The sequence below is a fragment of the Ovis aries genome, chromosome 1 (assembly GCF_016772045.2).
Source record: "Ovis aries strain OAR_USU_Benz2616 breed Rambouillet chromosome 1, ARS-UI_Ramb_v3.0, whole genome shotgun sequence".
NCBI classification, from domain to species: Eukaryota; Metazoa; Chordata; class Mammalia; order Artiodactyla; family Bovidae; genus Ovis; species Ovis aries.
In genome coordinates this window covers 269,918,463-269,943,956 of record NC_056054.1, presented here as the reverse complement: position 1 = coordinate 269,943,956, position 25,494 = coordinate 269,918,463, and the positions used below count along the sequence as shown (strand labels likewise).

At 42.4% G+C, this 25,494-nt stretch overlaps 2 protein-coding genes across 9 annotated transcripts in view; one reads left to right on the top strand and one right to left on the bottom strand.

Annotated features, from left to right (window-relative positions):
* TTC3 (tetratricopeptide repeat domain 3) overlaps window positions 1–12,518 on the bottom strand; it is a 125,438-nt gene extending 112,920 nt beyond the window's left edge. For 2 of the 7 annotated variants that reach the window (XM_027961621.3, XM_042238430.2), the window contains exon 1: window positions 12,319–12,518. Coding sequence is in view for 2 of the 7 variants with exons in the window: in XM_060396329.1 (XP_060252312.1) it covers window positions 834–858 (25 nt within the window). In the remaining 5 variants the exon portion in view is untranslated. Of the gene's footprint in view, window positions 1–833 lie in introns of all 7 variants that reach the window. The other 5 variants (XM_027961634.3, XM_042238426.2, XM_060396329.1 and 2 more) reach the window with 4 other exon arrangements.
* A 262-nt stretch (window positions 12,519–12,780) lies between these two features.
* PIGP (phosphatidylinositol glycan anchor biosynthesis class P) lies at window positions 12,781–24,567 on the top strand. Of its 2 annotated transcripts, none has more exons than XM_042238431.2 (5): window positions 12,781–13,117; window positions 13,377–13,480; window positions 21,483–21,555; window positions 23,371–23,489; window positions 24,237–24,567. In XM_042238431.2, the coding sequence occupies exons 1-5, from the start codon at window positions 12,894–12,896 to the stop codon at window positions 24,347–24,349; spliced, it is 633 nt and encodes a 210-aa protein (XP_042094365.1). In that variant the 5' UTR covers window positions 12,781–12,893; the 3' UTR covers window positions 24,350–24,567. The 2 variants fall into 2 exon arrangements, with proteins under 2 accessions (XP_042094365.1, XP_060252367.1); XM_060396384.1 differs by having other exon boundaries at window positions 12,837–12,858.
* Window positions 24,568–25,494: the final 927 nt, after the last annotated feature.

The window sequence follows — 25,494 nt, the reverse complement described above, 5'->3', positions numbered from 1 at the left end:
AATTAAGGGCAGCTTTATTTCATCTTTGTATGCTCCTAGCATGTGCTAAGGCCTCAAATAATGAGTTCAATAAGTGAACAAAAGACATCTTTCCACCGCTGCCCTTTAACTCCATCTGCTTTTTACTGTATCTATGAAATACATCATTTTATCTTACACAAACTCTTGCCACATTCTCCACCTCCTGGCTAGAACTAAATCTTGATCCACTGAAAGAAAGGTTTCCTATCCAGACCACACTGTGTGTTTCTGTCCTGGGCACAGGGGCAGAGCTGAAGTGGTGCAGGGAGAGCGTGCCCACCTCTTAATTCCTACAGCCGCATCCAGACCTTCCCAGCACTCACTCGCTGCTCCTAATTCTCTAAACTACTGCAACACAGGTCAGCACTGCTAGACTGCAACAGTGGGCAAACCCCTCACGTTACCAACAACCACATTTTTAAAATAACTATTTCAATGGGGGGACGGGGGCTGGAGTTGCAGACTCAAGATTTTTTTCCTAAAGAAAGTTCAGTCATAAAAAGGTATAGCTGTCAGAGAACTGGTACAAAACCTAACTATCACTGAAAAAAACTCAGTGTTTTATTACTTCTAACTCTTCTCCGAAGAGTGACTTTCCTCTTCGAGCATCACCAGCACCATTACTAACAGCGCTTTTTAACCTTTTCACTTCACCACTATCCCACTATTGTTAGGATAAACCAAGTTTCTTTTTTCCTAAGCAAGACCACCATCAGCCCTTGGAAAACACACTGTTTCTTTAATTAATCCTTCTCATGTTCCATTTGCTGTACAACCACCTCACAATATCAGAAGTGAAGAACAATAACCACCTTTGTAGCAAACCGTTGGTACCATTTGTCACATGATGTGCCAAGTGTTTTGCGGGCACCATCTCATCAATCCTCACAGCAACTCTCTGCAGATACAAGTATCACCATCATCACTGTACAAATGAAAACATTCACAGCAAAACTAATCTGCCCAAGATCACCAAGCTTGGGGGGAATCAAACCTAGGTCTTCGGATCCACGGTCTCCTCTCGAGCGCTGTGAGTCACTAGGTCTGCGTCTCCGTCATGGGTCTAGCTGCCTCCTGGCTGCTGTCGCGCTAAAGAACATCGGCAACGAGTTCACGCTGCTCCCCCCTCTCCTCCGATGTCACTCCAGTCACACGAAGGTGGGCAGGGACAGCCCTTCAGGACCCAACCCTTGCGGTAAGACCGCCTCCTCAACTAAAGTGCACTTTGCTGCCCTCCTCACCTAAGCCCTCCTTCACAAGGCCACATCTTGGATCACTGCCCAGGTCTAAACCAGGTTCTAAATCTGTAACTGACCAGCTCCTTGCTGACCACAGCCAAGAGTCATCACGGCTCAGGTCTCCCCAGTCTCCTACCACAGACGTTTTTCACCTTCATCAAGAATGCTTTTTTCCCTCCCATTCAAATCCTCCATTCTCCTTCATTTTCAGTTTCCTAATGTTGGGCTTCCACTTCCACCATTCAAGGGAAGCGCTTTAGTGGAGTCGTTACTGATCTTTTCCAGTAGACTGGGTAACTACAGTGTCTGGAACCTTCTGACCTGTTCTGGGTGACCAGTAGTTCCCATTTAGAGAATTCAACTCCAAAAGCAAACAATGACTGAAAATAAAAAGTCATTTTAGCACCCAAAGTATGGCATATGATATGGGACATATGCTATTCTGGGAAATACATAGACGTTTAAACTCATTTTTCTTAACAAGTGTTTTTTGTATGTAAATACAGAAAGAGCCCAGAACTGTCTGTCACAGCCCACGCATCACCGGCACAGCACTGGATACAGTTAATGTGCTCATGTGGGGCAGACTGGGCCACTGCGACACCACGCTGGTCAGCCCCAGCCTGGCAGAGCTCGCCGATACCACGCCCTACACCTACCGCACCGTAATCACGGCATTTGTGTTATGGTTATTTTCTATTGTTTTAACCAGAGAGGCAATGCGGCATAGTGGTTAACAGCACAGACTCTGGAACCAGACTGCCTGGGCTTGAATCCTGGCTCTCCGATTTCCTGAGTGTGTGATCTGGGACGAGTTACTTAACCTCTTGAGGTGTCTGTTTCCTCACTTATTAAATGAGGACAGCAATACTACCTATTTGATTAATCGGCTAACATATGTCAAGTGCGTTTACTAACACGTGACGTATAGGAAATGCTATGAACATCAGCTATGACTAACATACTAGATGAGTATTTTTTAATCCACTATGTGGATGCCTCCAACTAGATGGTCTCCCTTAATAGCTACGTCCAAAAGCACTTTTCAGCTTACAACTTACTTGACGCTGTGGACCACTTCCTCCTCCTCAGAACTCTTCATCTGGACTCCAAAGACCATCTTCTCCTGGTCCTCCTCCTATTCTTCTGGCTGCTCAGTCTCCATGGGCGCTTCTTCTCCATTCCCCGCCACCCAAAGGTCAACTCTCTCTTCTTCCCATGCTCACTCTCTCCACACCCATGGCTTACAACAGCGCTTTCTGAACTTTCATTGTGTGCAAAGCGTCACCACAATTTTTGCCATTTCCACAAGTCACATGTATTTTATTTTCTTAGTATTTCTTTTTTACTGGGCTCACTTGGCCTAAGTGGTAACACCCGTGATATCGTAAGTTTGAAGTACAGCTTATATTTTTCAGACATATTAGCATATATTCCTATTAAAAAATTTTTTATCTATGTAGTACTTTAAATGGTCTCATAACCCACTGTAGCAAACCATGACTAAAAATGCAGTTAAGACTCTCAAATCTCTCCACGCTGGGTTACAACTCATAGACTTCTAGACTCTCCCTGTCAACCGCTACTGGATCTTAACCAAGACGTCCCACAACCCTATCAGATTCAGTGAGTTCAAAATCAAACATCCTTTTCCTCAAGAACAAATGAAACCAAGTTCTTTCCTCTTTCTGTATGTTACCAGTAAACTGCTCTACATGCCACATGGTTACCCAAATCTGGAGGTCAATCTAGACTCCCCAGTCTCCTTCAATATTCCTAACCAAAGTGACCACAAAGTCCTGCCATTTCAACTCCTCTAGGAAACCCAAATTAGCACACATACAACTCTTCGTGCCCAGGGCCACTGCCCTGGCGGTGGCTTCATCTCTTCTCTGAACTACTTGAACAAGCAGCCTCCTAACTGGTGACTTGCCTTCGATCTTGGCATCCCCTAAAACTCTGATCATAACATTTTATACGTAACTCTAGCTTCTCTTTATCTTCAGAATAAAGACCAAACTCCCTACTATAGCACAGAAGACCTTTTGTGGTTCTGTTCCTGCATTTCTCTAGTCACTCCATGACATAACGTAGAAGCTAGTCCTACCCAGCTGCCTGCCATTTATAAACAAACCTCATCTGCAACCAGATTGCCTACCAGACCTTAGTACTCGACTCCAGGAAGCATTTCCTGAACTTCTTACTACCACCAAGTTTATTTTTACACCTCTTCTCTGTAAGCCCTGAGCATCCTGCTCACATCATTTTGACAGCAATGTTCACAGTTTGGTCATTGACAATTTCTCTCTGTAGGTTCACTATGGGTCCAAACGGTACCTTGTACATAAACGCATCTTTATTCCCTATCTGTTTTCCGAAGTTTTAATTCACACACCCCAAAGTAGAAAGCTTTGCCAAATCCACCTGCCAACTGTGCTGTTACCTACTTAATATTTTGATTTAGAATAACTCAACTTTCAACTTAGATATAAATTTCTTTTAATAGAAAATGTTATCACCAAGAAATCTTACGTTTGATAGAACAGAATATTTTTCCTGATACAAACTAAAATGAACATACTACAAAAATTTAATACTAGTGTAAAGGACTTCTGATCCCATCAGTTATGATGAACCAACGGGGCATCTCATGACTGAAAAACAAAGTGGATGCTAAATTTTTTTTTAATGTTACTGAGCTCACAGAAATAGGGAACATTTAAAGTCACTTTTTCCCTCCAAAGCAACAAACTTCTATCTAGAAACTGAACCTGACAGTCAAGATGACAAGAACAATGTGGGACACAGAGCCATGGGCCAGAAGCAAAGTGAGAGACTGAAAGGGGGTCCCACAGACAGCTCACAGCCAACGCTGACACAAGCCCTATCAGAAGGAAAGTATCCCAACTCAGACTCTCAGAATTCCCACAGAGAAACAGCAATCAAGAAAGGGTTCATAACTGAAAATCTCCAAGCACAGGAGGTGACAACCCACCATGTGGGAGATAACAGAAAAAACAAGCAATAAATTTAGATCCCTAAGGACATCAGACATGGGGGTCGCCAGTCTACAGAATACCTACAGATTCCAAAAAATGAGCAAGCAACAGGAGACTAAAAAAAAATGACTGGGTACAGCTAAAAAGAATGGAGTGATACTTATAGAAATTAAAAGTATAATAGTTAAAAATAAATAAAACAGATGGATTGATGAGATGATTAGGCACCATCAAGAAAATTGATGAAAAAGAACATGTGCCTGATGAAATTATCCAGCATTTTAAGTTCTGCCAAAGACACAAGGAAGTTAAAACTATAAAAGATGAAAAATAAATGATCTGCAAACACAGACATACATACATACATACATACATACATATATCCACTTAAATCTTGGGAAGGAGAAAGTAGATAAAATCAAAGAGAAAATGTTTAAAGAATACATGGCTCAGAATCTTCTAGACTTCATGAAAGAGTATTCTGAATCAAGAAACACATGTATCCAAATAGGATAAATAAAAAGTAATCACTATCTAGACTCAGATGTAAAGGTATAATCCCAAAGACAGAAAATTCAATGCAGCGAGAAGAAAAATAATATTTTCTTCAAATTACCATAAATAAAACTGGTAGCAGACTTTGCAAGTAGAATAACATCTTTACACATGAACAGAAAGCAAAGCATCAACCTAAGAACTGTATACCTATCAAAATTCTCTCTCAAGAACAAGGGTAAAATAAAACTAATTTCAGATTTAAAAAGAGTTGACTACCAAGAGACTTGAACTTCTAAAAATACCAATTAAAAATCATAAACTATCTGACTGTATTAAAAAAAAAATCTAGTAATACATTCTTAAGAGACACCTAAAATCTAAGGACATAAAAAAAGTGACAGGAAAATGAAGAAAAAAGGTTAATCCATGTAAACTACCACCAAAAAAAGGCGGGACAGACAAAACAAACCCTAAGACAAAAAAAGAAATTAGGCATAGGAAGAACCACAACATAACAGAAAAGCGTCAACCCACTAGGAAAACAATGCTTAGCTTGCAAGTATCAGATAAAATAGTCTCAAAATACATAGAAGAAAAACTGATAGAACTGCAGAGAGTCTGTAAGAAGGTAACAGTGGAAGATTGAAACACACTTCTCTCATGCTAGATCAAACAAATTAAAATTAATATAGACAACCGGAAACACAATTTTTAAGTTTGATCTAACGGATAACTAGAGAAATATAATCTCTTCACAAGTACACACAGAACAATTATAATTCCCTAGGTACAAAGCCATAAAGCAAGGACGGACAAATGTTTTAAGAAAAATACACACTACATTCTCTGACAACACAACTAAGAAATGAAAAACAAAAAGGAAAATGAAGAAATATTTGGAAACTTTAAAACACATACTTTAAAGAAAACTCTCAAACATGTAAGTCAAAGAAGAAATCAAAATAGAAATTTTAATTTTGTTTAAATTTAAAAGTTAATCAAAGTGGCATAAATCAAACCATATTATATAAAGCAAAAATGAACTTTTGAGGAATTACATAGCTTTACATGCTTGTAGTTGAAAACCAGAATGGCTGAAAAGTAGTAAGCTAATCATGCAGTTTAGGTTAAAAAATAATAAAATCAAAGAAAAATTTTTTAATCAAAAGCTTAGAAAAACCTTTGTTATTTTTATCAATTAAAAATAAAGTGTGCCTCTGGTGAGGATTATATTAATAAATATTTGCATGCTCAAAATAAATAAAGAAGAAAAAGGAAGGAAATCATAAAGGAGAAAAAGACTAACTAAAAATATAATAGAACAAAATATTAATAGACAAAAAATTCATCCTCTGCCAAGATTAATAAAATAGATAAACTTTTGGCAAAATTAATGAAAAAAGTCACACAAATAACATCCAATATGAGAAAGGGAAGATAACTACACATAAAAGATTAAAACGGGAATTAAGACAGTACCACGAACCTGATGAAAATAAACTTAAATTTGTTGAAAGAACAAGTTTCTAAAATTTATCACACTGTAAATCAACTATATTCCAACAAAAAATTAATTTAAAAAAAAGATAAAATTTACAAAACTCACTAAAAGCTGAATAGCTGAAGTCCTATTACTATTCAATTGCTAATTACTACTATCAACAATTTACAATCCTTCCACACAAAAAATTAGATCCAAATGATCTCACAGGTAAATGGCACCAAGCTTTTAAGAAACAAATCATTCCAATCCAAACTGTCCAGAGAACAGAAAAAAATGAATCACTGTACCTGGCATAAAGCAGTGTAACCTGAACACCAAAATCAGACAAGATAGTCAAGAAAAAAAAATGACAAGTGATTTCATTCATAAACAGATGCAAAAATCTAAATAAAATACTAGCAAACTTCATCCAGTTCACAAAAAGACAACCCATCAAGGTCAACTTACATCTATCTTAAAAACAAATGTAAGAGAGAATAAAGAATTTTTAAATATATAAATTGGAACCATTACACTTAGTGTATTAAAGGAGAAAATCCACAAGATACTGTCAACAGATGCAGAAAAGCATGTGACAAAATAGACAAATGACGACTTCCCTAACTTAGTAAAGACTGTCTACAGAAACTCATAACAAACATTTTTAAGGGGAAAACATTCTTTTTGAAATCAGGAACAAACATGTATGCTCACTCTAAATCACTTCTAATGAATAACCATAATCACATTCATCAAACATAGATCTAGAAGTGTGCCAGAATAATAAGGCAAGAAAAAAAAAATTAAGGAAAACTAATTGGAAAGGAAAGGAGAACCAAAAGTGTCACTGTTTACAAGTGATATAATTATCCACATAGAAAACCCAAAAGGATTATAGAAAATATATCAGAATAAATGTTTATCAAGTGGATGACTAAAGTTCAACATAAAAAAATCCATAAATTTCTATTAACAATAAACAGGAAATAGAATCTAAAAAGCATCATTTGTAACAGCAACAAAACTAGAAACATCAGAATCAACATTTAAAAACTGTTAGATCTGTAAGGAAAAATTCACAAAACTGGATCAAAAGTCATTAGAAACCTAAATAAATGCAAATACATACCTCAAAATCTTAAAAATTTCAAATCTCTCCAAACTGATTTTAATCATTCCAATTCATGCCCCAAAAGCTTTTTCTGCCATATGACAAGATGATTCTTACAAAAACAGCTAAGACTCAAGTGCCCCTCAGACATCAAGATGTCAGGTAAAACTACAGCATTAATAATCATGACAGTGTGTTATCAACAGATAGACAAGTAGACAAGTGGTACAGAAAGGAGAGTCAGAAAGAGATCCATGTATATAGAAACTAAACATGTAAAAAAGGTGGTTCAGCAGATCACTGGTGAACAGGTCCAATTCAATACATGTTATGTGGTCAACTGTAGCCACATGGAGGGAAAAATGAAAGTGGATCATTAACTCACACCATATACAAAAATCAGTACCAGATGGATTACCAACTTAAATGTGAAAGGCATCATTTAAAAATTTTTAAAGAGAAACACAGGAGAACGTCTTTATGATCCCAGGGCACTGTAAATTTCCAATTAGATTACATTGAAATTAAGAACTTCTGTTCACCAATACACACCATAAAGTGCAAAAAGACCACGAACTGGAATAAGATATTTACAATGTATATACCCAATAAACGATTACTGTTACCTGTTACAGTTTTAAAAGAGAACCCAACAGAAACGTGGGTAAGAGATATGACCAGGTATTTGTGTGTGTGTGTGTGTATGTGTGTGTCTGTGAACAATCAATTTCCTTTTTGTGAATAAAAGGGAGATAGATGGTTCACAGACAAAGGAAAACATGTTCAAAGTCATTAACAATAAATGCACATTAAAACTACAATGCACATTTCATATCCATTCGGCAAATATTAAGTTTGACAAGTAACAAGTGTTGCAAAGGATATAGATCAACTATCACTCTTAACACAATGCTAATCAAAGTATATAAATTAACAAAATAGCTCACCAAAGCATAAGCTGATACAACCACTTCAGAAAACAATTTGGTATCATCTTATAGTAAACATTCATACCCCATTGTCCAGCAATTCCACTTCTAGTAAATAGCTTACCACAGTGGTATTTCAACATTCTTTTTACTCATGAACCACAATAAATGCTATTAAAGATTACACTCATACTTTAAAATGATATCTAAAAAATTTCAGTCCTAAGTTTAATTGCAAAGGATAAATTGCTCGAGTACAGTGATATTTTAAAACACTGACATATCACTGGTTTAAAATGTTGTAATTATTACGGCACAGAGTTCATCAAAAGATAACTAGTATATATGCTGATGTGTGTATGTGTGCACTCTAAGTCACTTCAGTTGTGTCCCACTCTTTGTGACCCTATGGACGGTAGCCTGCCAGGCTCCTCTGTCCACAGGATTCTCCAAGCAAGAATACCGGAGTGGGTTGCCATGCCCTCCTCCAGAGGATATTCCCTGCCCAGGGCTTGAACCTGTGTCTCTTACACCTCCAGCATTAGAAGACAGATTCTTCACTACAATCACCTGGGAAACCCTATATATGCTGATAATTAAACATGAAAGTTACCCTTTATTGGAAATGCAGCTCTTGAGGAGATGGGAAGTGTCTGCACTAAAAGAAGTGTTTCCTAATACTATAACTGCATGTATTTTAAATTATCCTTTTGTCCCACGGGGAGTTTTTCAATTGGGACGTTACCCTGGTAAGATTCCATGCAAGTAAGCGGTATGCCTTCCTAATTTAAGGCAGAAATGCTACTCTGAAGGAGGAGGTGGGCAAGTAAAGCCAAGAGGAAGTTTCTATCACAGGCTCTAGGCATTACCAATGTTAGGAAAGGATACATGTAGAATTTAACGATCTACAAATTGATTCATTAATATCACTTGTGCCCAAACACCCCTCAGAAAATCTTTATTACTTCCCTGGAAGGCATATATCCCAGTGTGAAAAGTAGAGAAATTCTTGCAACTGTGTACCAGAAGAAATATATAAGAATCTTCAAAACAGCAAAACCTAGAAACCACCAAAATGTTCAATAGAAGAATGCATACACTGTGTTATATTCTCCAATAGAATATTACACAGCCATGAAAATTAATGAGATGTCTGAGTATCAGCGACTCTTAAAAACATAACATTGAGTGAAATAAGCCAGTCCAACAAACTGTATCCAGTATTCCTTTTTTAAAATTCAAAAACAATAGAAATCACACAATATACTGTTGAGGGATATACACATATTTGATAAAATTATTTTTAAAATACAAGGAATGACACATAATTCAATAAAAGCCACCCTGGGGATGGTAACATTCAAAATCGGTCATTTTGATTCTTGGACTGAGTGGTGGGTTGAGAGGCGTTCATTTTATTGTCTTGCTTCACAACTTGCATATATGTCACATATATTTTGAAAGCATTAAGTATAAGTAGTACATTAAAGAGGAAAAAAGATTTTTTTAAATCCATTCATCATATGCAAAAAATAATTAAATCACCTCACCTGCCACTAGAGAGGTACATCTAACATGGAAATCTTTATCTTACATCAACCACAGAAGTACATTAGGTACAAAATAAATGTTCACTGCAATTAATTTTATGAGAACCAAATGAGATAAAAGATTGAGTCAGCTCTGAGAGAGGAACCCACAGGCTTTACACAGGGCCAGCACAGAAGCCAAGATGGTTGTAAGCAAATTTAGCTGCAAGTTAAAGTTATAAGGAAGCTGGTCAGTAAAGAAGAGGCAAAAATGTAAGTCAGGTAACATAAAGGGTTTAGCAATAGTGTAAGGAAATGGGCGTCTTCACTCAATACCAGTCAGAGTGATTAGTCAGTGCAACCACTTTGAGAGCTTCTGTGATATTTTGGTTACATTGAAGATGCATATATCCTACTATGCAGCAAAATCCACTATCAGGTGTATTTTCTCAAGAAATTTCCAAACGTGCACAAAGCAGACAAATACAAAGATGTTCAAGGCAGGATTGTTTTTAGAGTCAAAAACCTTCAAAGTCCATCAGTAGGAAAACGGATCAGTAAATTATGGTATATTCATACAATGGAATTCTATACCAGCAATTAAAATGAACCAAACACAATTATCCAATTTATTCACATGTAAATCTGAAAATGTGATGCCGATCGAAAAAAGCAAGTTGCAAAAAGACACATTGTTTAATACCATTCAACACTATATATTGTTTATGGATTCACCGTGATCAAAGTATAAAATATGCAAGGAGATATACACAAACCTAAACACGGTGACTACCTCTAGGAAAGGAGGGGTGGGAATGAGAGCACCTCCACATTTTGCAATTCTAGTTCTTTTAAATTAAAAAGAGGATCTGAAGTAAATTCGGCAAAATAATTACATCTGTAAATCTCAGTCATGAATTGGTTAGATCCCACTCTGTATTCTGTGTGAAATCATCCAGAAATTGAAAAGAAACAAAATCCCAGAAAATTAGGCAAAAGAAAGAAAATTGAGCAAATGAACAGGGAGAAACAGAGACTAAAAACGCAGCCCTTGAGCGCAGAGCACGAACCTTTGAGCAAGAGGAGCAGCTGGGTTTTTAACGTGTTTGAAGTTTCCTTCCCTGTGAAGCCTTGTAATAAATCCCATCTCCCTTAGGATAAAACGCAAATTTCCTGCAATACAAAATGCACCTAACCAGAGCTGTAATTATGAGGAAATTGCTCCCAAAGGAGGATTGAAACCTGTAAGCTGTCTACCTTGTTTCCATCGCCAGGACCCTGGGCAGAAACCAAAAGAGGTCATTTATGTGGACGCCACAAAACACTTATGTGAACCGTTAAGTATCATCAAGAACGCCTACGATTGGCTAGAACGTATTTGCCCAGCTGTCGCGTGTGTATATATATATATATATATATTTTTTTTTGGAAGGAGTCTGCCATCGAAGATCTTTGGGCATCTTAGGAGGCCTCTAAAAATGGTACGCCACACGGGTATCAAACAACATCCACCTACGCCTTAGCTCCATTTTTGGCCCCCGGCCCCTTATTCTGTCCCCAAAACAGGCTGACTCGACAGGCCACACTGGACATCCTAAACACTACGGAGCAGCTAGCCGGACCCCCATCCCCCCGGCTGTCCCCGCCTCTTCCCATTAGCGATGGGAGGTGGGGGAGAGGATGCTCCGAAGAGGCGCGGCGAGCACTGCGTTCAAGTCTCCCTCCCCCGACCCCCTCCCCGCACTCGGCAGCCATTCTCTCGAAAACAGGTGGCGCATTTGTAAAGAACGCAAAACACGGAGGAGGCGGGCGTGCAAAAACGTTCACCAACACTCTAGAACGAAAACCCGCACCCCGGAGAGCACGCACTCGTGAGGACCCAGGCGCGCGGGGACACGCGAGGACGCACCCCCGCGCGGGAGCTGCTGCAAGGGGGTGGGTCACGACTGCAGGCGGCGCGGCCACGCGCGCGGGGGGGGGTTGGGGGGCGAGCACCCCAAGAGAGGGGCTGTGACACCAAGGCGGGGGGGGGCGAGCACCCCCAAGAGAGGGGCTGACATCAAGGCGGGGCTGGGGGGCAGTCCAAGAGAGCGGCTGTGACACCAAGGCGGAGGAGGCACCCACGCAGCCGGAGCGTCCACGCCCGGGCCGGGAAGAATTGGCACGGACACAAAGGGGCCGGGAGGGAGATACCTCGCGTGTCCACGCGCGCTCGGGCCGTCGGGACCCCCAAGGCTAGCGGGGGTGTCACTCGCGCACCGACGGCGACGAGGGCGCGCGGGCGGCCGGGGGACGCGCACACACACAGGGGCTTCTCCCACCTTCGCACGGGAGCCCGGAGGGACCCACACTTGAAGAATAGGGAAACCAGACAAAAGAGACACACCTACTGGGGCCGACGACAGCGGCCACACACACACACACCCCGAACCGGCACCATCCCCCCTCATACACACACTACAGGCAGCACAGCCAACGACGCGGGGCGACGCGCACACACCCACACTCACCACACACCCACGGAGGGGGTGTGGAGGGCCTCTCGCCCCGGCCATCTCGGCTGCTGCGCGACAAGCTGACACATCCGGCAGCCCCGCCGCGCGCCAGGTGTGCACTCACCGGGGCTCGCAGCCCGCGAGCCTCGGACGCGGGCAGCAGCCGCTGCCGCCGCCGCCGCCGCCGCCGCCTCAGGCTCTCCACGTCAGCTGCCAGGCGGGCGGGCGGGCGCGAGCGGCCGGGCGGCGGCGGGGGGGGGGGGGCGGGGAACGTGCGTCACGTGAGCCGCAACGCACATGCGCCGTCGAGCACGCCCCGCCCCGCCCCCCGCTGCGAGCCCCGCTGTTCCCCGCTCGCCCCCGCGCTCTCCAGGGGCTGACTGACCTGAGTCGCGGTGCGCTTGCGCGCGGGCAGAGTTTCCGTGGCAACCGCGCGGCTCGCTGTTTGTCCTCTCTCGCCCTCGTGCGGCTTCCGGAATCCGCGCCTGCGCCGAGGCCTCGGCCCTGAGGTGGCCGAACGTGCCGCTGGGGGAGTCGGCGCTTGGAGGACCCAAGGTCGAGGGCTACCCCGCAACCCGGGGGGAACTCGAATGAGAAAATTGAGCTATGAGACGGCAGGGCCCAGTTCTGGGTGTCGGGGCCCAGTTCTGGGTGTCGAGCCCCAGGCGGGAGGGCGCTTGTGCGCGGGCCCACCATCCGTCCTTGCCCTTTCTTCCCTGTTCTTACGGAGGCGAAGCCTGCAGAGTTGGGGTGGCGTTCAGTGCCCCCGGACCCCCGCTCTCCCCTTGCCTCCCCCCACTTTCCACTGCAGGAGGTGCGCGCGCTAGCCCGTGTGCTTGTGTGCGCGTGCACGTGAGGTTGGGGGTCTGGTTGCTCGTGCAGGCAACGTTTGGGTGCTTGTGTGCACCTGTGCAAGCAGCTGTGTGTCGGATTTCAGTGCGCCGGTGTGTCCTGTTTGGTTTACTGGAGAAACGCAGAGGCTGTGCCCATAGCAAAGCGGTGAGATTGTAATAGACCCATAGTGAATATGAGTGGATCACTGACAGATGACTTGTTTTTGTTTTCCCCCACAGAATATCTAAAGCCACGGGGAAAATGGTGGAAAATTCACCGTCGCCGTTGCCAGAAAGAGCGATTTATGGCTTTGTTCTTTTCTTAAGCTCCCAATTTGGCTTCAGTAAGTACTCTCCTCATGGATGGCCAGGGCCTTTCTCTGATGTTCAAGGACAAGGAAATTATTCCGTTTGTTAGTAGAATGTGTACACGTAAACTGTGATTCTTTCAATCTTTCTCTCTTTTTGAGAAAACCTGAAGAGACCTCTTGTCTCTTCAGCATGTTACTATATGCCAGATATGAGCCTGAAAGATTTAATCTCAACAAATCTTTAAAAATGCCTCACCAGGAAGGATTGCAGAGGAAATGAAACCTGATCCCTGCCCTTAAGAAGGTCTTGGTTTTGTGGACAAGATAGAGGATTAAATCTCAGTTAATACACTGTGATACGTGCCTTGGGAACCTAGTGAAGAGATAAATCAAAATGGAAATTCAGGGAATTCCCTGGCAATCCGGTGGTTAAGACTTGCGCTCTCACAGCCAAGGCTCAGGTTCGATTCCTTGTCAGGGAACTAAGATCCCACAAGGCACTGAGGCAGTGCAGCCAAAAAAAGAAAGTCAGTTAATTTTTCTCCCAGGGACTTTATCTTCAACAATAAGGAAGAAGTGGGAAGGCCTTGAAGGGAAGCATGGTGAGGTTTGGAAAGGAGTCATCTAGTCTGGCCCCAGTGCAGCTGGGGGACCAGGAATCAGGTTCCAGAAGTCAGCTGCACTTTACATCCTGGATCTCAGTCAGTCCTCATATGGTCCCGTTTTACAGATAAGAAAGCTTGTTCTCTGAGACACCATATTCCCAGAGTCATACAGCCGGCCTCATGTCTCTCCCCAGAAGGATCTGAGAATTAGGGAGAAGAGTGGATGCCCAAAACTTTTTAGAATTTTGTGGAAACCAGGCAGATGGAGTGGCCGTGCTTCTGAACCCTAACTGCATCAGTATAGCCAACCAAGCTGTTGCCTAGGGCAGTCTATGAAGAAGTTATAGCTTGAGTCCAAATCCTGACTCCTCCACAGACTTGCTTTGAGGAGGACTGTTTGCATCTTCGATTCTTCAGATGCTTCATCTGTGGAAGGGTGGTCATGTCTATTAAAAGCTAAGGAAGCATAAGACAGTCCAGTGAGATAGAAATTGTCATTACAGTCCTCATTTGCAGATGACAATATTGAGCACACGGGGCTTAAATAATGTGCCCAAGGTCACACCACTGGTAAGTAATAAAGCTAAAATTTCGATGCCAGCACACTGGGTTGATGTCACTGTGCTGCCTCTCTATGTCTGCTGTAAAGATAAATTGCCATCATTTATGCAGAGCAATGGCTTACCCAGTCCAGTATTCTTGCCTGGAGAATTACATGGACAGAGCAGCCTGGTGGGCCAGGCACAACTGAGCAACTTTCAGACACATGCATTCTTATGAAACCTTGGAGAGCCCAAGTGGTATAAAAAGAAGGGCACATTTGCTAACGCACAAAAGTTGAGCTCATGCACTCAATTTGATAAAGATACTCAGTTCAGGTAAAGATGCTCATACAGTTCAAAGCTGTGGCGGCTTGACACTAAGATGGGAAAGGAGCTCGGACAAGCCACACTCCCTGCTCTGGGTGCGAACTGCTACCACAGCTCCCTGCGAAACAGATGCAGAAAAGGTTTTTAGTAAAAGCAAAAATCCTCTTCAGATTTCCTTTGTATGTTTTAAAGAAAACATACTACTGTAGGTCTTTGCTAAGAGCAAAATGGCTTAAAGTGGACTTTCAAAAAGTGGGGGCTACCTGTACTTTACTGGAGTGGGTTGCCAAATTCACTTCTCCAGGGGAATTTCCTGACCCAGTCATTGAACCTGGGTCTCCTGCATTGCAGGCATATTCTTTACTATCTGAGCTACCAGGGAAGCCCAATTAAACATTAGCTGCAACTCTGATTGTTACCATCAACATCATCTTTTTTGCAAATCTGTGTTCTATAGAGTATTTGAAGGATTAGAAACTATACAGATAAATAAAAGCAATGACTTGAATAAGACTTTAACTCCAACAGGACCCACAACCAGAAATTTTTTTTTAATTGGAGGCTAATTACTTTACAGATTTGTGGTTTTTTGCCATACAGTCACATGAATTGGCCATGGGTGTACATGTGTTCCCCATCCTGACCCTCCCTCCCACTCCCTCCCCATCCCATCCCTCAGGGTCATCCCAGTGCACCAGCCCTGAGTACCCTGCCTCATGCATAGAACCTGGACTGGTGACCTGTTTCACATATGATAATATACATGTTTCAATGCTATTCTCTCAAATCATCCCACTCCACCTTCTCCCACAGAGTCCAACAGTTCTTTACATCTGTGTCTCTTTTGCTGTCTCACATATAGGGGTCATTGTTACCATCTTTCTAAATTCCATATATATGTGTTAATATACTGTAGTGGTGTTTTTCTTTCTGACTTACTTCACTCTGTATAATAGGCTCCAGTTTCATCCACCTCATTAGAACTAATTCAAATGCATTCTTTTAAATAGCTGAGTAATATTCCATTGTGTATATGTACCACAACTTTCTTATCCACTCATCTGCCGATGGACATCTAGGTTGCTTCCATGTCCTGGCTGTTGTAAACAGTGCTGTGATGAACATTGGGGTACATGTATTTCTTTCAATTCTGGTTTCCTTGGTGTGTATGCCCAGCAGTGGGATTGCTGGGTCATATGGCAGTTCTATTTTCAGTTTTTTAAGGACTCGCCACACTGTTCTCCATAGTGGCCATACTAGTTTGCATTCCCACCAACAGTGTAAGAGGGTTCCTTTTTCTCTGCACCCTCTTCAGCATTTATTGCACAACCAGAAGTTAATTCCACAGATTTTTCTTCTGTGCTTTCCATGTGCTGGGCACTGTCACTGACCAGAGAGGAGCAGAACAGCCCCAGATTTCCTGCTCTCAGAGTCTGCATTCTGCTGGGAGGGAGACGGTCAGTGGGCAGTTGACATAAGTAAAACATACAGAATGTCAGACGATAATGTGTACCTTGGGGAGAAATTAAGCAAGAAGGAGAGTAAGGAATGGAAGCAGCTTGCTGTTGTAAGTACAGCTGTCAGGAGGTGCCTTACTGACAGATGAGTTTTAGACACAGACGCAAAAAATGGGAGTTGCCATGGCAATGTTGAGAGCGAGCCTCTCAGAGAACAGCCAGTGCAAAAGCCTAACGATGCCAGTGGTTTGAAGGAATTGATGGAAGTCATTAAACCTGAGACAGTGAGGCAGAAAGTAATCAGGGAGGTGAGAGGCCAGTACCCAGCAGTTTTAATAAAACATAGTGGTAGGTGCACAGGGGTTATATGAGTCTGTATGTATGTTGAAATATTTACTGAATTTAAAAGCTAATTGTGGGAACTTCCCTGGTGGTCCAGTGGTTAAGAATCCTTCCAATCCAGGGGACGATCCCTGGTTAGGGAATGAAGATCCCATGTGCCATGGAGCAGCAAAGCCAGTGCACCTCAACTAAGACCCAGACCAGACACAGCCAAATATATTAAATAATTAACTTAGGGGAAAAAAAGCTAATTGTCTTAATCTGTTTAGGCTGTGACCAGGTAGCTTAAACAATAGACATTTATTTCTCAGCTCTGGAGGGAGGGAAGTCCAAGATCTGGATGCCAGCATGGTTGGGTTCAGTGAAGGCCCTGAAATGGTTTGACCATCACTTTCTTGCGTGTCCCCACAGCCCTGATCTCTTCCAGGTCTCATGAGGACACTAATCCCATGATGGTGCCTGTCCCTCACGACCTCATCTATACCTGACTGCCTCTCAAAGGCCCCACCTCCAAATCCACCACATTGGGGATTAGGGTTTCAAGGTAATCATTTAGGGGGAGGGGCACAAATAGTCCGCCCATAACCGTAGTTGTAGAATGACTTGGAAGGAAATAAAGAGAAATGGCAAGGGAGTAAAAGGGTGTGGTGTGCAGGTGGGACATAGCTGGAAGAGCAAGTGACTGGGGAAAGCCTCTCTGAAGATGACGTTTGAGCCAAGACGGGAAGCAAGCTAAGGAACCAAACGCGTTGAAAGTCGGAGGAAGAACATTTCAGGCAGACAGCACTCACTACAAGCTCTGTTACCCTGTGTCTGAAGGTTGTGTGAAGTGCAAACATGGAACACTGTCTGGAGCTGAAATGTAGTGTGTGAGGACTGGACCTTGGAGGGGCAGGCAGGAGCCTGGTCGTTCTAAGTTCTTGCAAAGCCTAGGAAGGACTTTGGATTTTATTCTAAAGCCATCAAAGTTCAAAAACTGGCAAATGATGCTGTCTGATCAGTATTTGGGGGAAATCTCACAGTGCAGTGTGGAGAATCTCTTCAGGGTTGGGATTACTAGACCCCACTCTGAAAGCCTGGGAGTCCTCTTTGCTTGCGCTTCTCCTCCCCCACCTTGTTCATCTGCTCCTGCCATTGTGGTTGCTGGGGCCTCTCCTCCTCCATAGAAACACAGACGCAGCTCTCACAGCAGCGCGCTTGAGATCCAGGCCTGAACTCCCCAGATGAAAACCTCTGGAGCCTGAGTGGTTATTTCTCTTGGTGTGTGTGTGGGTTGGTGCGTGCTCAGTCATGTCCGACTCTTTGCAACCCCATGGACTGTAGCCCGCCAGGCTCCTCAGTCCATGGGATTTCCTTGGCAAAAGTACTAGAGTAGGTTGCCATTTCCACCTCCAGGGGATCTTCCAGAAATACCCAATTATCCCCCTTGCCCAAAACATAAAGTTCACATTCCTTGCCCACAGTCTTCCATGATCTGGGACCCGTTCACATTTCCAGCTGGTTTCTCACCGCGCAGAGCCTCCCACCGTATGCCCCAGTCATGCCAAGCCGCCTGGGGTTCCCCAGATACATTGCTTCCCCTTCATGTTAACCAGTGCTCTGACTCCTGCCTGTGAGTCCAAGGTGAACACATACCTGAGTTCTTGTTCCATCTCAGTAACTGTTAGCTTTGAGACCTTGGGCAAGTGACTTTAATTCCCCATGACTTAGTTCTTTTTATCTGTGAGTGAGGAATAATCTTGGCACAGACTTCAGAAGAGTCTGAGACGGATCACATAAGACAGTGCTCAGGAGGTTCCTGCCACTGCATCTGGCTCATTTCTGTCACCCACAGGACTTGTGAGGATAGACACCATGTCTCATTTTTCTTCGGAGCCTTGACCTTTTGATAGCACCTAGCATATAGCAAATGTACAATAAATATTCATTTAATTAGTTAAATTAAGCAAGTTATTTCATTTTACGAATTTGCCTCATGTTTTTGCCACTATTTGTATTTCATTAACCTTGAAAACTCAAGTTGCAAGCCTGATCCTTTCCAGCTTTTCATTCTGCCATCCACCACTACTCTCTCTTTGATTCCTGACGCTCTCGCTGCAGCTCGTGGCCAGGAACACCGTTTTCTCATTATTAATATTTCCTTCCTTCCTCACAACTGCAAGCCCAGCCATTAGCATTTTCATCTGCCTAACCCCCACTCATCCTTCAGGCCCCAGCTTAATGACTTCCTCCAGGAAATCTTTCCTGTCCATTAACATCACTTCCATCACCACCACCGTGGGCTGAGGGCTGCCTTATATGCTCCTGTATCATCTGCTATTACGAGTTCATTAGCACTTATCACAGTGTATTGAAAATAGCAGTTTATCATCTCTGGTCCTCTGCTTAGGGAGGGCAGAGGCCATCATTTGGGTTCACCATTGTCTCTCACACTTCTGACATACAGAATTCTGTAATACATATTTGTTGAGGAAAATGTTAATCTTTCATCATGGTTGAGACAGGTGGTTTGAAATTTGTCTTTGTCACTTGGGCAGGGCTTCCCTGCTGGCCCAGATGGTAAAAAAATCTGCCTGCAAAGCAGAAGACGTGGGTTCGATCCCTGAGTCAGGAAGATCCCCAGTGTTCTTGTCTGTAGAATTCCATGGACAGAAGAGCCTGGTGGGCTACAGTCCATGGGCTTGCAAATAGTCAGACTTAATAATAACTTAATGACTTAATGATAACAGTTTAACTTACCTTGGGCAGATGATGTAACATGTCCAAGATTCCAGTTCCTCATCTGTAAAACTAACATAATACCTCCTAGGATTGTTTTGAGGAAATGAAATAATACATGTAAAGTGCTCAGAGGGCTTTCCTGGTGGCTTAGTGGTAAAGAATCTGCCAATGCAGGGGGCCCAAGTTCAACCCCTGGGTTGGGAAGATCCCCTGGAGAAGGAAATGGCAACCCACTCCAGTATTCTTGCCTGGGGAAATCCCATGGACAGAGGAACCTGCTGGGCTACAGTCCAATGGCTCTCAAAAGAATCAGACATGACTTAGCAATTCAACAACAATGACAAAGTGCTTAGAAGTGTGCTTAGTCCACAATGAGTGCTCAAAAGGTTGGCTGTTGTTATAACAGGTACAGTAGTAAAGGCCACAGAAACTTGACGTGGCAATAAGACTGCTCTAGGAGATAAAGCATGTCATGAATCAGAACAGGGTAGATAAATTCACCTTTACACCACTAATTGTCTGTAGTTGTTTCAACCCTGTAGGAATAAAGTGTAGAATACCTACTACATATAAAGAAAATTGCTAGGTGCTCTAAGAATTACAGCAGTTCTTAAGGCACGATTTCTGTCCTTAAATTGCTTAAAATAGTATGAGTTAAGTGTGAATAGCATGAATTAAAATATCAGTTCAGTTGCTCAGTCATGTCCAACTCTTTGGGCCCCTCATGGACTGCAACATGCCAGGCCTCCCTGTCCATCACCAACTCCTGGAGTTTGCTCGATCTCATGTCCATCAAGTTGGTGATGCCATCCAACCATCTTATCCTTTGTCGTCCCTTTCTCCTCCCACCTTCAGTCTTTGCCAGCATCAGGATCTTTTCCAGTGAGTCAGTTGTTCGTATCAGATGGCCAAGGTATTGGAGCTTCAGCTTCAGCATCAGTCCTTCCAATGAGTATTCAGGACTGATTTCCTTTAGGATGGACTGGTTTGATCTCCTTGCAGTCCAAGGGACTCTAAAGAGTTCTCCAAGACCACAGGTCAAAAGCATCAATTCTTTGGCACTCAGCTTTCTTTATGGTCCAGCTCTCACACCCATACATGACTACTGGAAAAACTGAAGCTTTGACTACACAGACCTTTGTCAGTAAAGTAATGCCTCTGCTTTTTAATATGCTGTCTAAGTTTGTCATAGCTTTTATTCCAAGGAGCAAACGTCTTTTAATTTCATAGTTGCAATCACCATCTGCAGTGATTTTGGAGCCCAAGAAAATAAAGTCTGTCACTGTTTCCATTGTTTCCCCATCTATTTGCCATGAAGTGATGGGACCGGATGCCATAATCTTAAGTTTTTTGAATACTGAGTTTTAAGCCAGCTTTTTCACTCTCCTCTTTCACATGAGTTAAGACCTACTTGTTTTAAATTAGAGGACTTGTTTAGTGGGTATAGAGTTTCAGGTTCACAAGATGAAAAAGTTCTAGCAATATATTTAACAGCAGTGCAAATATATTTAACACTATTGAACATTACGCTTGATTCAAATGGTAACTTTTATGGTTTTTTAACCACAGTTTTTTAAAATGACTGGTAGATCTTGCCTGGGAAATCTCAAGGACAGAGGAGATGGTGGGCTACAGTCCATGGCATCACAAAGAGTCAGACACAACTTAGCAACTGAACAACAACAGCACACAATCGGGCAGATTGTGATTTGGGAAAATAGTTCTTGATGGAAATGTGCCATCATAAAATGGAGAGGAAAGTGACCTAGCAATATGGAATATAGGATTTCGTAAGAAATTAAACTTTGTGTATAGAATAATAGTTGTAGATATTGAAACAATAAAGTCCATGGCTAAAGGGAAAAAAAAATGACTAGTAGAAAGTAATTGTGCAGTGTTACAGAAATGGTACAAATAAGGAGGAAAAAATCATTTCTCAGTTAAGCAACGTTCAAAGGATCTTTTTTAATTTGAATCTTAATAAATCAGATGCATGCCTTACTGACCTTTTTTCTGTTTTTGTTTTCCCCCTCTTCTGCAGTATTGTATCTTGTGTGGGCTTTTATTCCTGAATCTTGGCTAAACTCCTTAGGCTTAACTTATTGGCCTCAAAAGTAAGTTTAATATATTTCTTAAATAAAGTGAGAGTATATCAGTGCTGTTTTGAAGGATAAGATTTTTCCTCAAGACTTTTTCACATCTTATATTTATTCTTTTAAGATCTGTACATAACCATATAGAAAAGTAAAGTTTTTAAAAAATCTTTATTGATATGTTTCTGCTTAAAGATGGTGGGCTGAATGCACATTTCTATCTCCACTTCCTCCCAAAATCTTGATAAAATAAGCCCATAATAAAAAATAATTGTTAAAATATAAACCCACAGGAGCAAATAAAGGCACAGGAGAGATGTATCAATAAAATCTGGAAAGTGGATTGCAGACAGGTGGAGAGGTACCTGACTTAATTCCCACTGTCCCATGTCGGTCATGCAGGAGGCAGCCAGAGTCTCTGTGCCCACAGCACAGAGGCCCAGACGTTGGAAGTGTGGGCACCTCTTTACATTGTATTTCTGGTCCAGGCTGAAAACAGTGTTTAAAGAGCATTTGGCCCTCCAGTCGTCCTCCTCAGCCTTTAAAGCTGAGAGACAAAACCTCCCCTGCAGAAGGAGTTTTACACCCTGGAAAGACTGACTTGAGCCTGTAATCTGGGGTACTCTAGGTCTGTGTAGGCACCTTACTGAAAACAGGAATAAGTGAGGATCTGCTTTGCTGAAGTGTGAGTCCTCCTGAGCACCTGTCCTACTTCCCACCTCCTCCCAGCAAGATCGGAGGGTCCTCCCTGAGAAAGCTGGCCAGCTCAAAGGCTATCTCATTCCTGAAAACGAGAGGTCCTCCAGTGGAATGGCCAGGTCTCCCATAGTGAGGGTCAGTTGGCCATTCCAGTGCACATGTGCACAGTGCTTCCAATTAACGTGTTGGTGCTTCATCTATATTTCTCTAATGTTTCCCCCCACATGTATTCTCCCCGTACTTCACATGTAATTGTGAGTGGACAACCAAAACTTACCAGACATGAAAAGAAAGCCTCTAAAATGAAAGAAAAGAGAAAAAGCAAAAGAAACTTGAAAGAAATGGAGATAATGCAAAGAACAAAAGAAAACGTTAACAAAATCCTCAGAGATAAGAAAAGAGTATAACTATGAAGCAACAGGATGCTATAAATAAGGAATGTTCAGAGAATTACTGTATGGAAATTATAACTATGATAACCAAAATTAACGTTTTAATTCTACGTTTAGAAGAAACACCAAAAGTAATCTCCAGAAAGTAGAATAGAGTATAGCAAGACAGAAACAAGATGAGAGAAGTAAAACAGCAAAAAATCCAAGTCTTAGAAATGCCAGAAAGAGAAAATGGCAAGAAAGAAGTAAATTATACACCAATAAAATATGTGAGAGCATTTGACATGCTTAAATGTATCAAGAGGCATATTAGAATCTGTCAGAGAATTTGAGGATTGATTATTGATAAGTACATGGAAAACCAAGCAAAGAGACTAAAAGTGGTAATTACTACAAAAAATTGTACAAGACAAAATAATAATACATTACGGTGCTCAGTTGCAAACATTATTTCTATAAACATCTTCATGTCCATATTAGGAAGTTCAGAGAAAATATCTGAAGACAAATCAAGAAGCAATGATATGAGTATGTTGTATAGAAAAGTGGAGGTAAACGCCAAAAGAAACGGCCCCTGTGCCCCCAAACAAGAGAAGCCTGCTTTCCACAACTAGAGAAAGGCCAAGTGTAGCAATGAAGAGCCTCCACGGCCAAAAAGATTAAAGTGTAACAACTTGGTGATGAACTCTTGAGAACTGCAGCTTTGTGTGAGGTCTGTTGCCTATTTTAATGTTCTCTTCTGCAGGTATTGGGCCGTTGCTCTGCCTGTGTATCTCCTCATTACCGTATTCATCGGTTATGTCCTCTTATTTGGAGTAAACATGATGAGTACGTCTCCACTTGACTCCATTCATAATATCACAGGTAAATTTATATCCGAGGAAAGCGCTAGGGGAGGCAGGAGGGGGTATTAACACTTTTATCAAGAGAAGCGACCAAAAGCAGGCCAAGGCAAGTGCCACACGCGGTCGCAGTAGAAAGAACCTGGGAAAAATAGATCAAGTTACACCAAAGAAAGTGGTCACAGGGCACAAATAAGCTTTTGTGAAAACACCATTTAATAGCACTAGTTAACAGCCACAAATATGTAACGTGTTCCTTGGCAACTCTGCCTGGGAGAAAATTCTGTCATCCTAAACAGGCTGTGTGGATCAGGAATGACAAAAGAGGTCCCTGCAGACTCTGGGAGGAAGAACTCGGGTGGCAGGGGGAGGGTGTCCTTGGGGTCACTGTGTACCCCAGACACCAGTTATGTGGTCAGAAGAGTCACAGGTAACCTACTATGTTCCCTGTGTATTTGGTTGGAATTACGGCAGATAGACAGTTTGTACAAAGAGGGGAAATTGTGAGGTTTGTATGAAGGATTGTACCCAATAGTTTCATAATTTCTTATCCAAGTTAGAGGTTGCAAAAAGTACTTTGCTGGTTTTTATTCTAATTGGGACATTTCTTCTAAAAAGAGGATTTAAGGGGCCTTCTAATTACATCATACATGTTATTTGTCCTTATCCAAACGTTAGCCCATCATACTACATGGTGGGTCTCCGCAAGCACAGAGACTGTTGAAGAGATTACTTGGATAAAACAGAGCCTTTTGTCTTCTTCTTACAGATAACTATGCCAAAAACCAACAGCACAAGAAAGACCAAGAAGAGGCCATCCCAGCACTAAGAGATATTCCTATTAGTGAAGTAAACCAAATGTTCTTTCTTGAAGCCAAGTAATTTTACACCGAAAACTTAATTGTATGTAGACTAATACCAAACATTTAGTATAAATTTTTGACATAAAGGTTTCAACCATACTAATTTAGGTTGTCTTTCTGATTAATAAACAGTGTTAAAAAAAAGGTTGAACTTATTTTATATTAAGTTCTAATAATATTATAAATGTTATCAAATAGTAGTTACTAATGGACAGAATAAATACTGCATTCAGTTCAGTTCAGTCGCTCAGTCATGTCCGACTCTTTGCGACCCCGTGAATCGCAGCACGCCAGACCTCCCTGTCCATCACCAACTCCCGGAGTTCACTCAGACTCAGGTCCATCGAGTCAGTGATGCCATCCAGCCATCTCATCTTCTGTCATCCCCTTCTCCTCCTGCCCCCAAGCCCTCCCAGCATCAGAGTCTTTTCCAGTGAGTCAACTCTTCGCATGAGGTGGCCAAAGTACTGGAGTTTCCATATGGCAAAAAGGCATTCATGTTGTAATTTTCAAAGGGCAGTTGTATCCTCCCCGCTGTTTGTTCTTCGAAGCCCAGAATCCAAACTCTCAGACTTTGGAGAGGAGACATTTAATGTGTCCTCGACATCAGATATGTGTCTAAGGGACAACTACGTGGGTGGTCAGGGAGGGCCGCTGAGAGGAGACAGTTGGGGTTGAGATTTGATCAGCAGAATCAGTGGCCATTTATGAAGATGAGCAAGGCAGGAAGGAGCTTTCTGTACTGAACAGCCAGGGCGGAGGCCTGCCGGTTGAAGGAGCTTGGTGTGTCGTATGGCCAGCAGGGGGCCTAGTGCTTGCTTGCTTCAGGAGGATGTGAGCATTGTGTGGGCCCGCGTGAGATGTCAGGTTTACCTGTCACTATGATAGGCGTGAGGCATTTTAGATACTGAGCCATTGGTAGGTTTTAAGGAAGAGTGTGACATGGCCCGATCTGTATCTTTAAAAGCCACTGGGGGCAAGTCCCTGGCAGTCCTGTGGTTAGGACTGTTGCACTTTCACTGCAAAGGGCACGGGTTCAGTCCCTAGGGAACTAAGATCCCACAAGCTACAAGGCCCAGCCAAAAAACATATATATATATATATATATATATATATATATATATATAAGCCACTGGGCAGTGAATGGAGGGTGGATTCAGAGGG

Excerpts from the sequence above, each read along its gene's own strand:
- PIGP (XM_042238431.2), top strand. The coding sequence starts at position 12,894 with ATGAGAAAATTGAGCTATGAGACGGCAGGGCCCAGTTCTGGGTGTCGG. Across the intron at positions 13,481-21,482 it reads AAGCTCCCAATTTGGCTTCA|TATTGTATCTTGTGTGGGCT; the intron begins GTAAGTACTCTC and ends CCTCTTCTGCAG. Across the intron at positions 23,490-24,236 it reads CTCCATTCATAATATCACAG|ATAACTATGCCAAAAACCAA; the intron begins GTAAATTTATAT and ends TTCTTCTTACAG.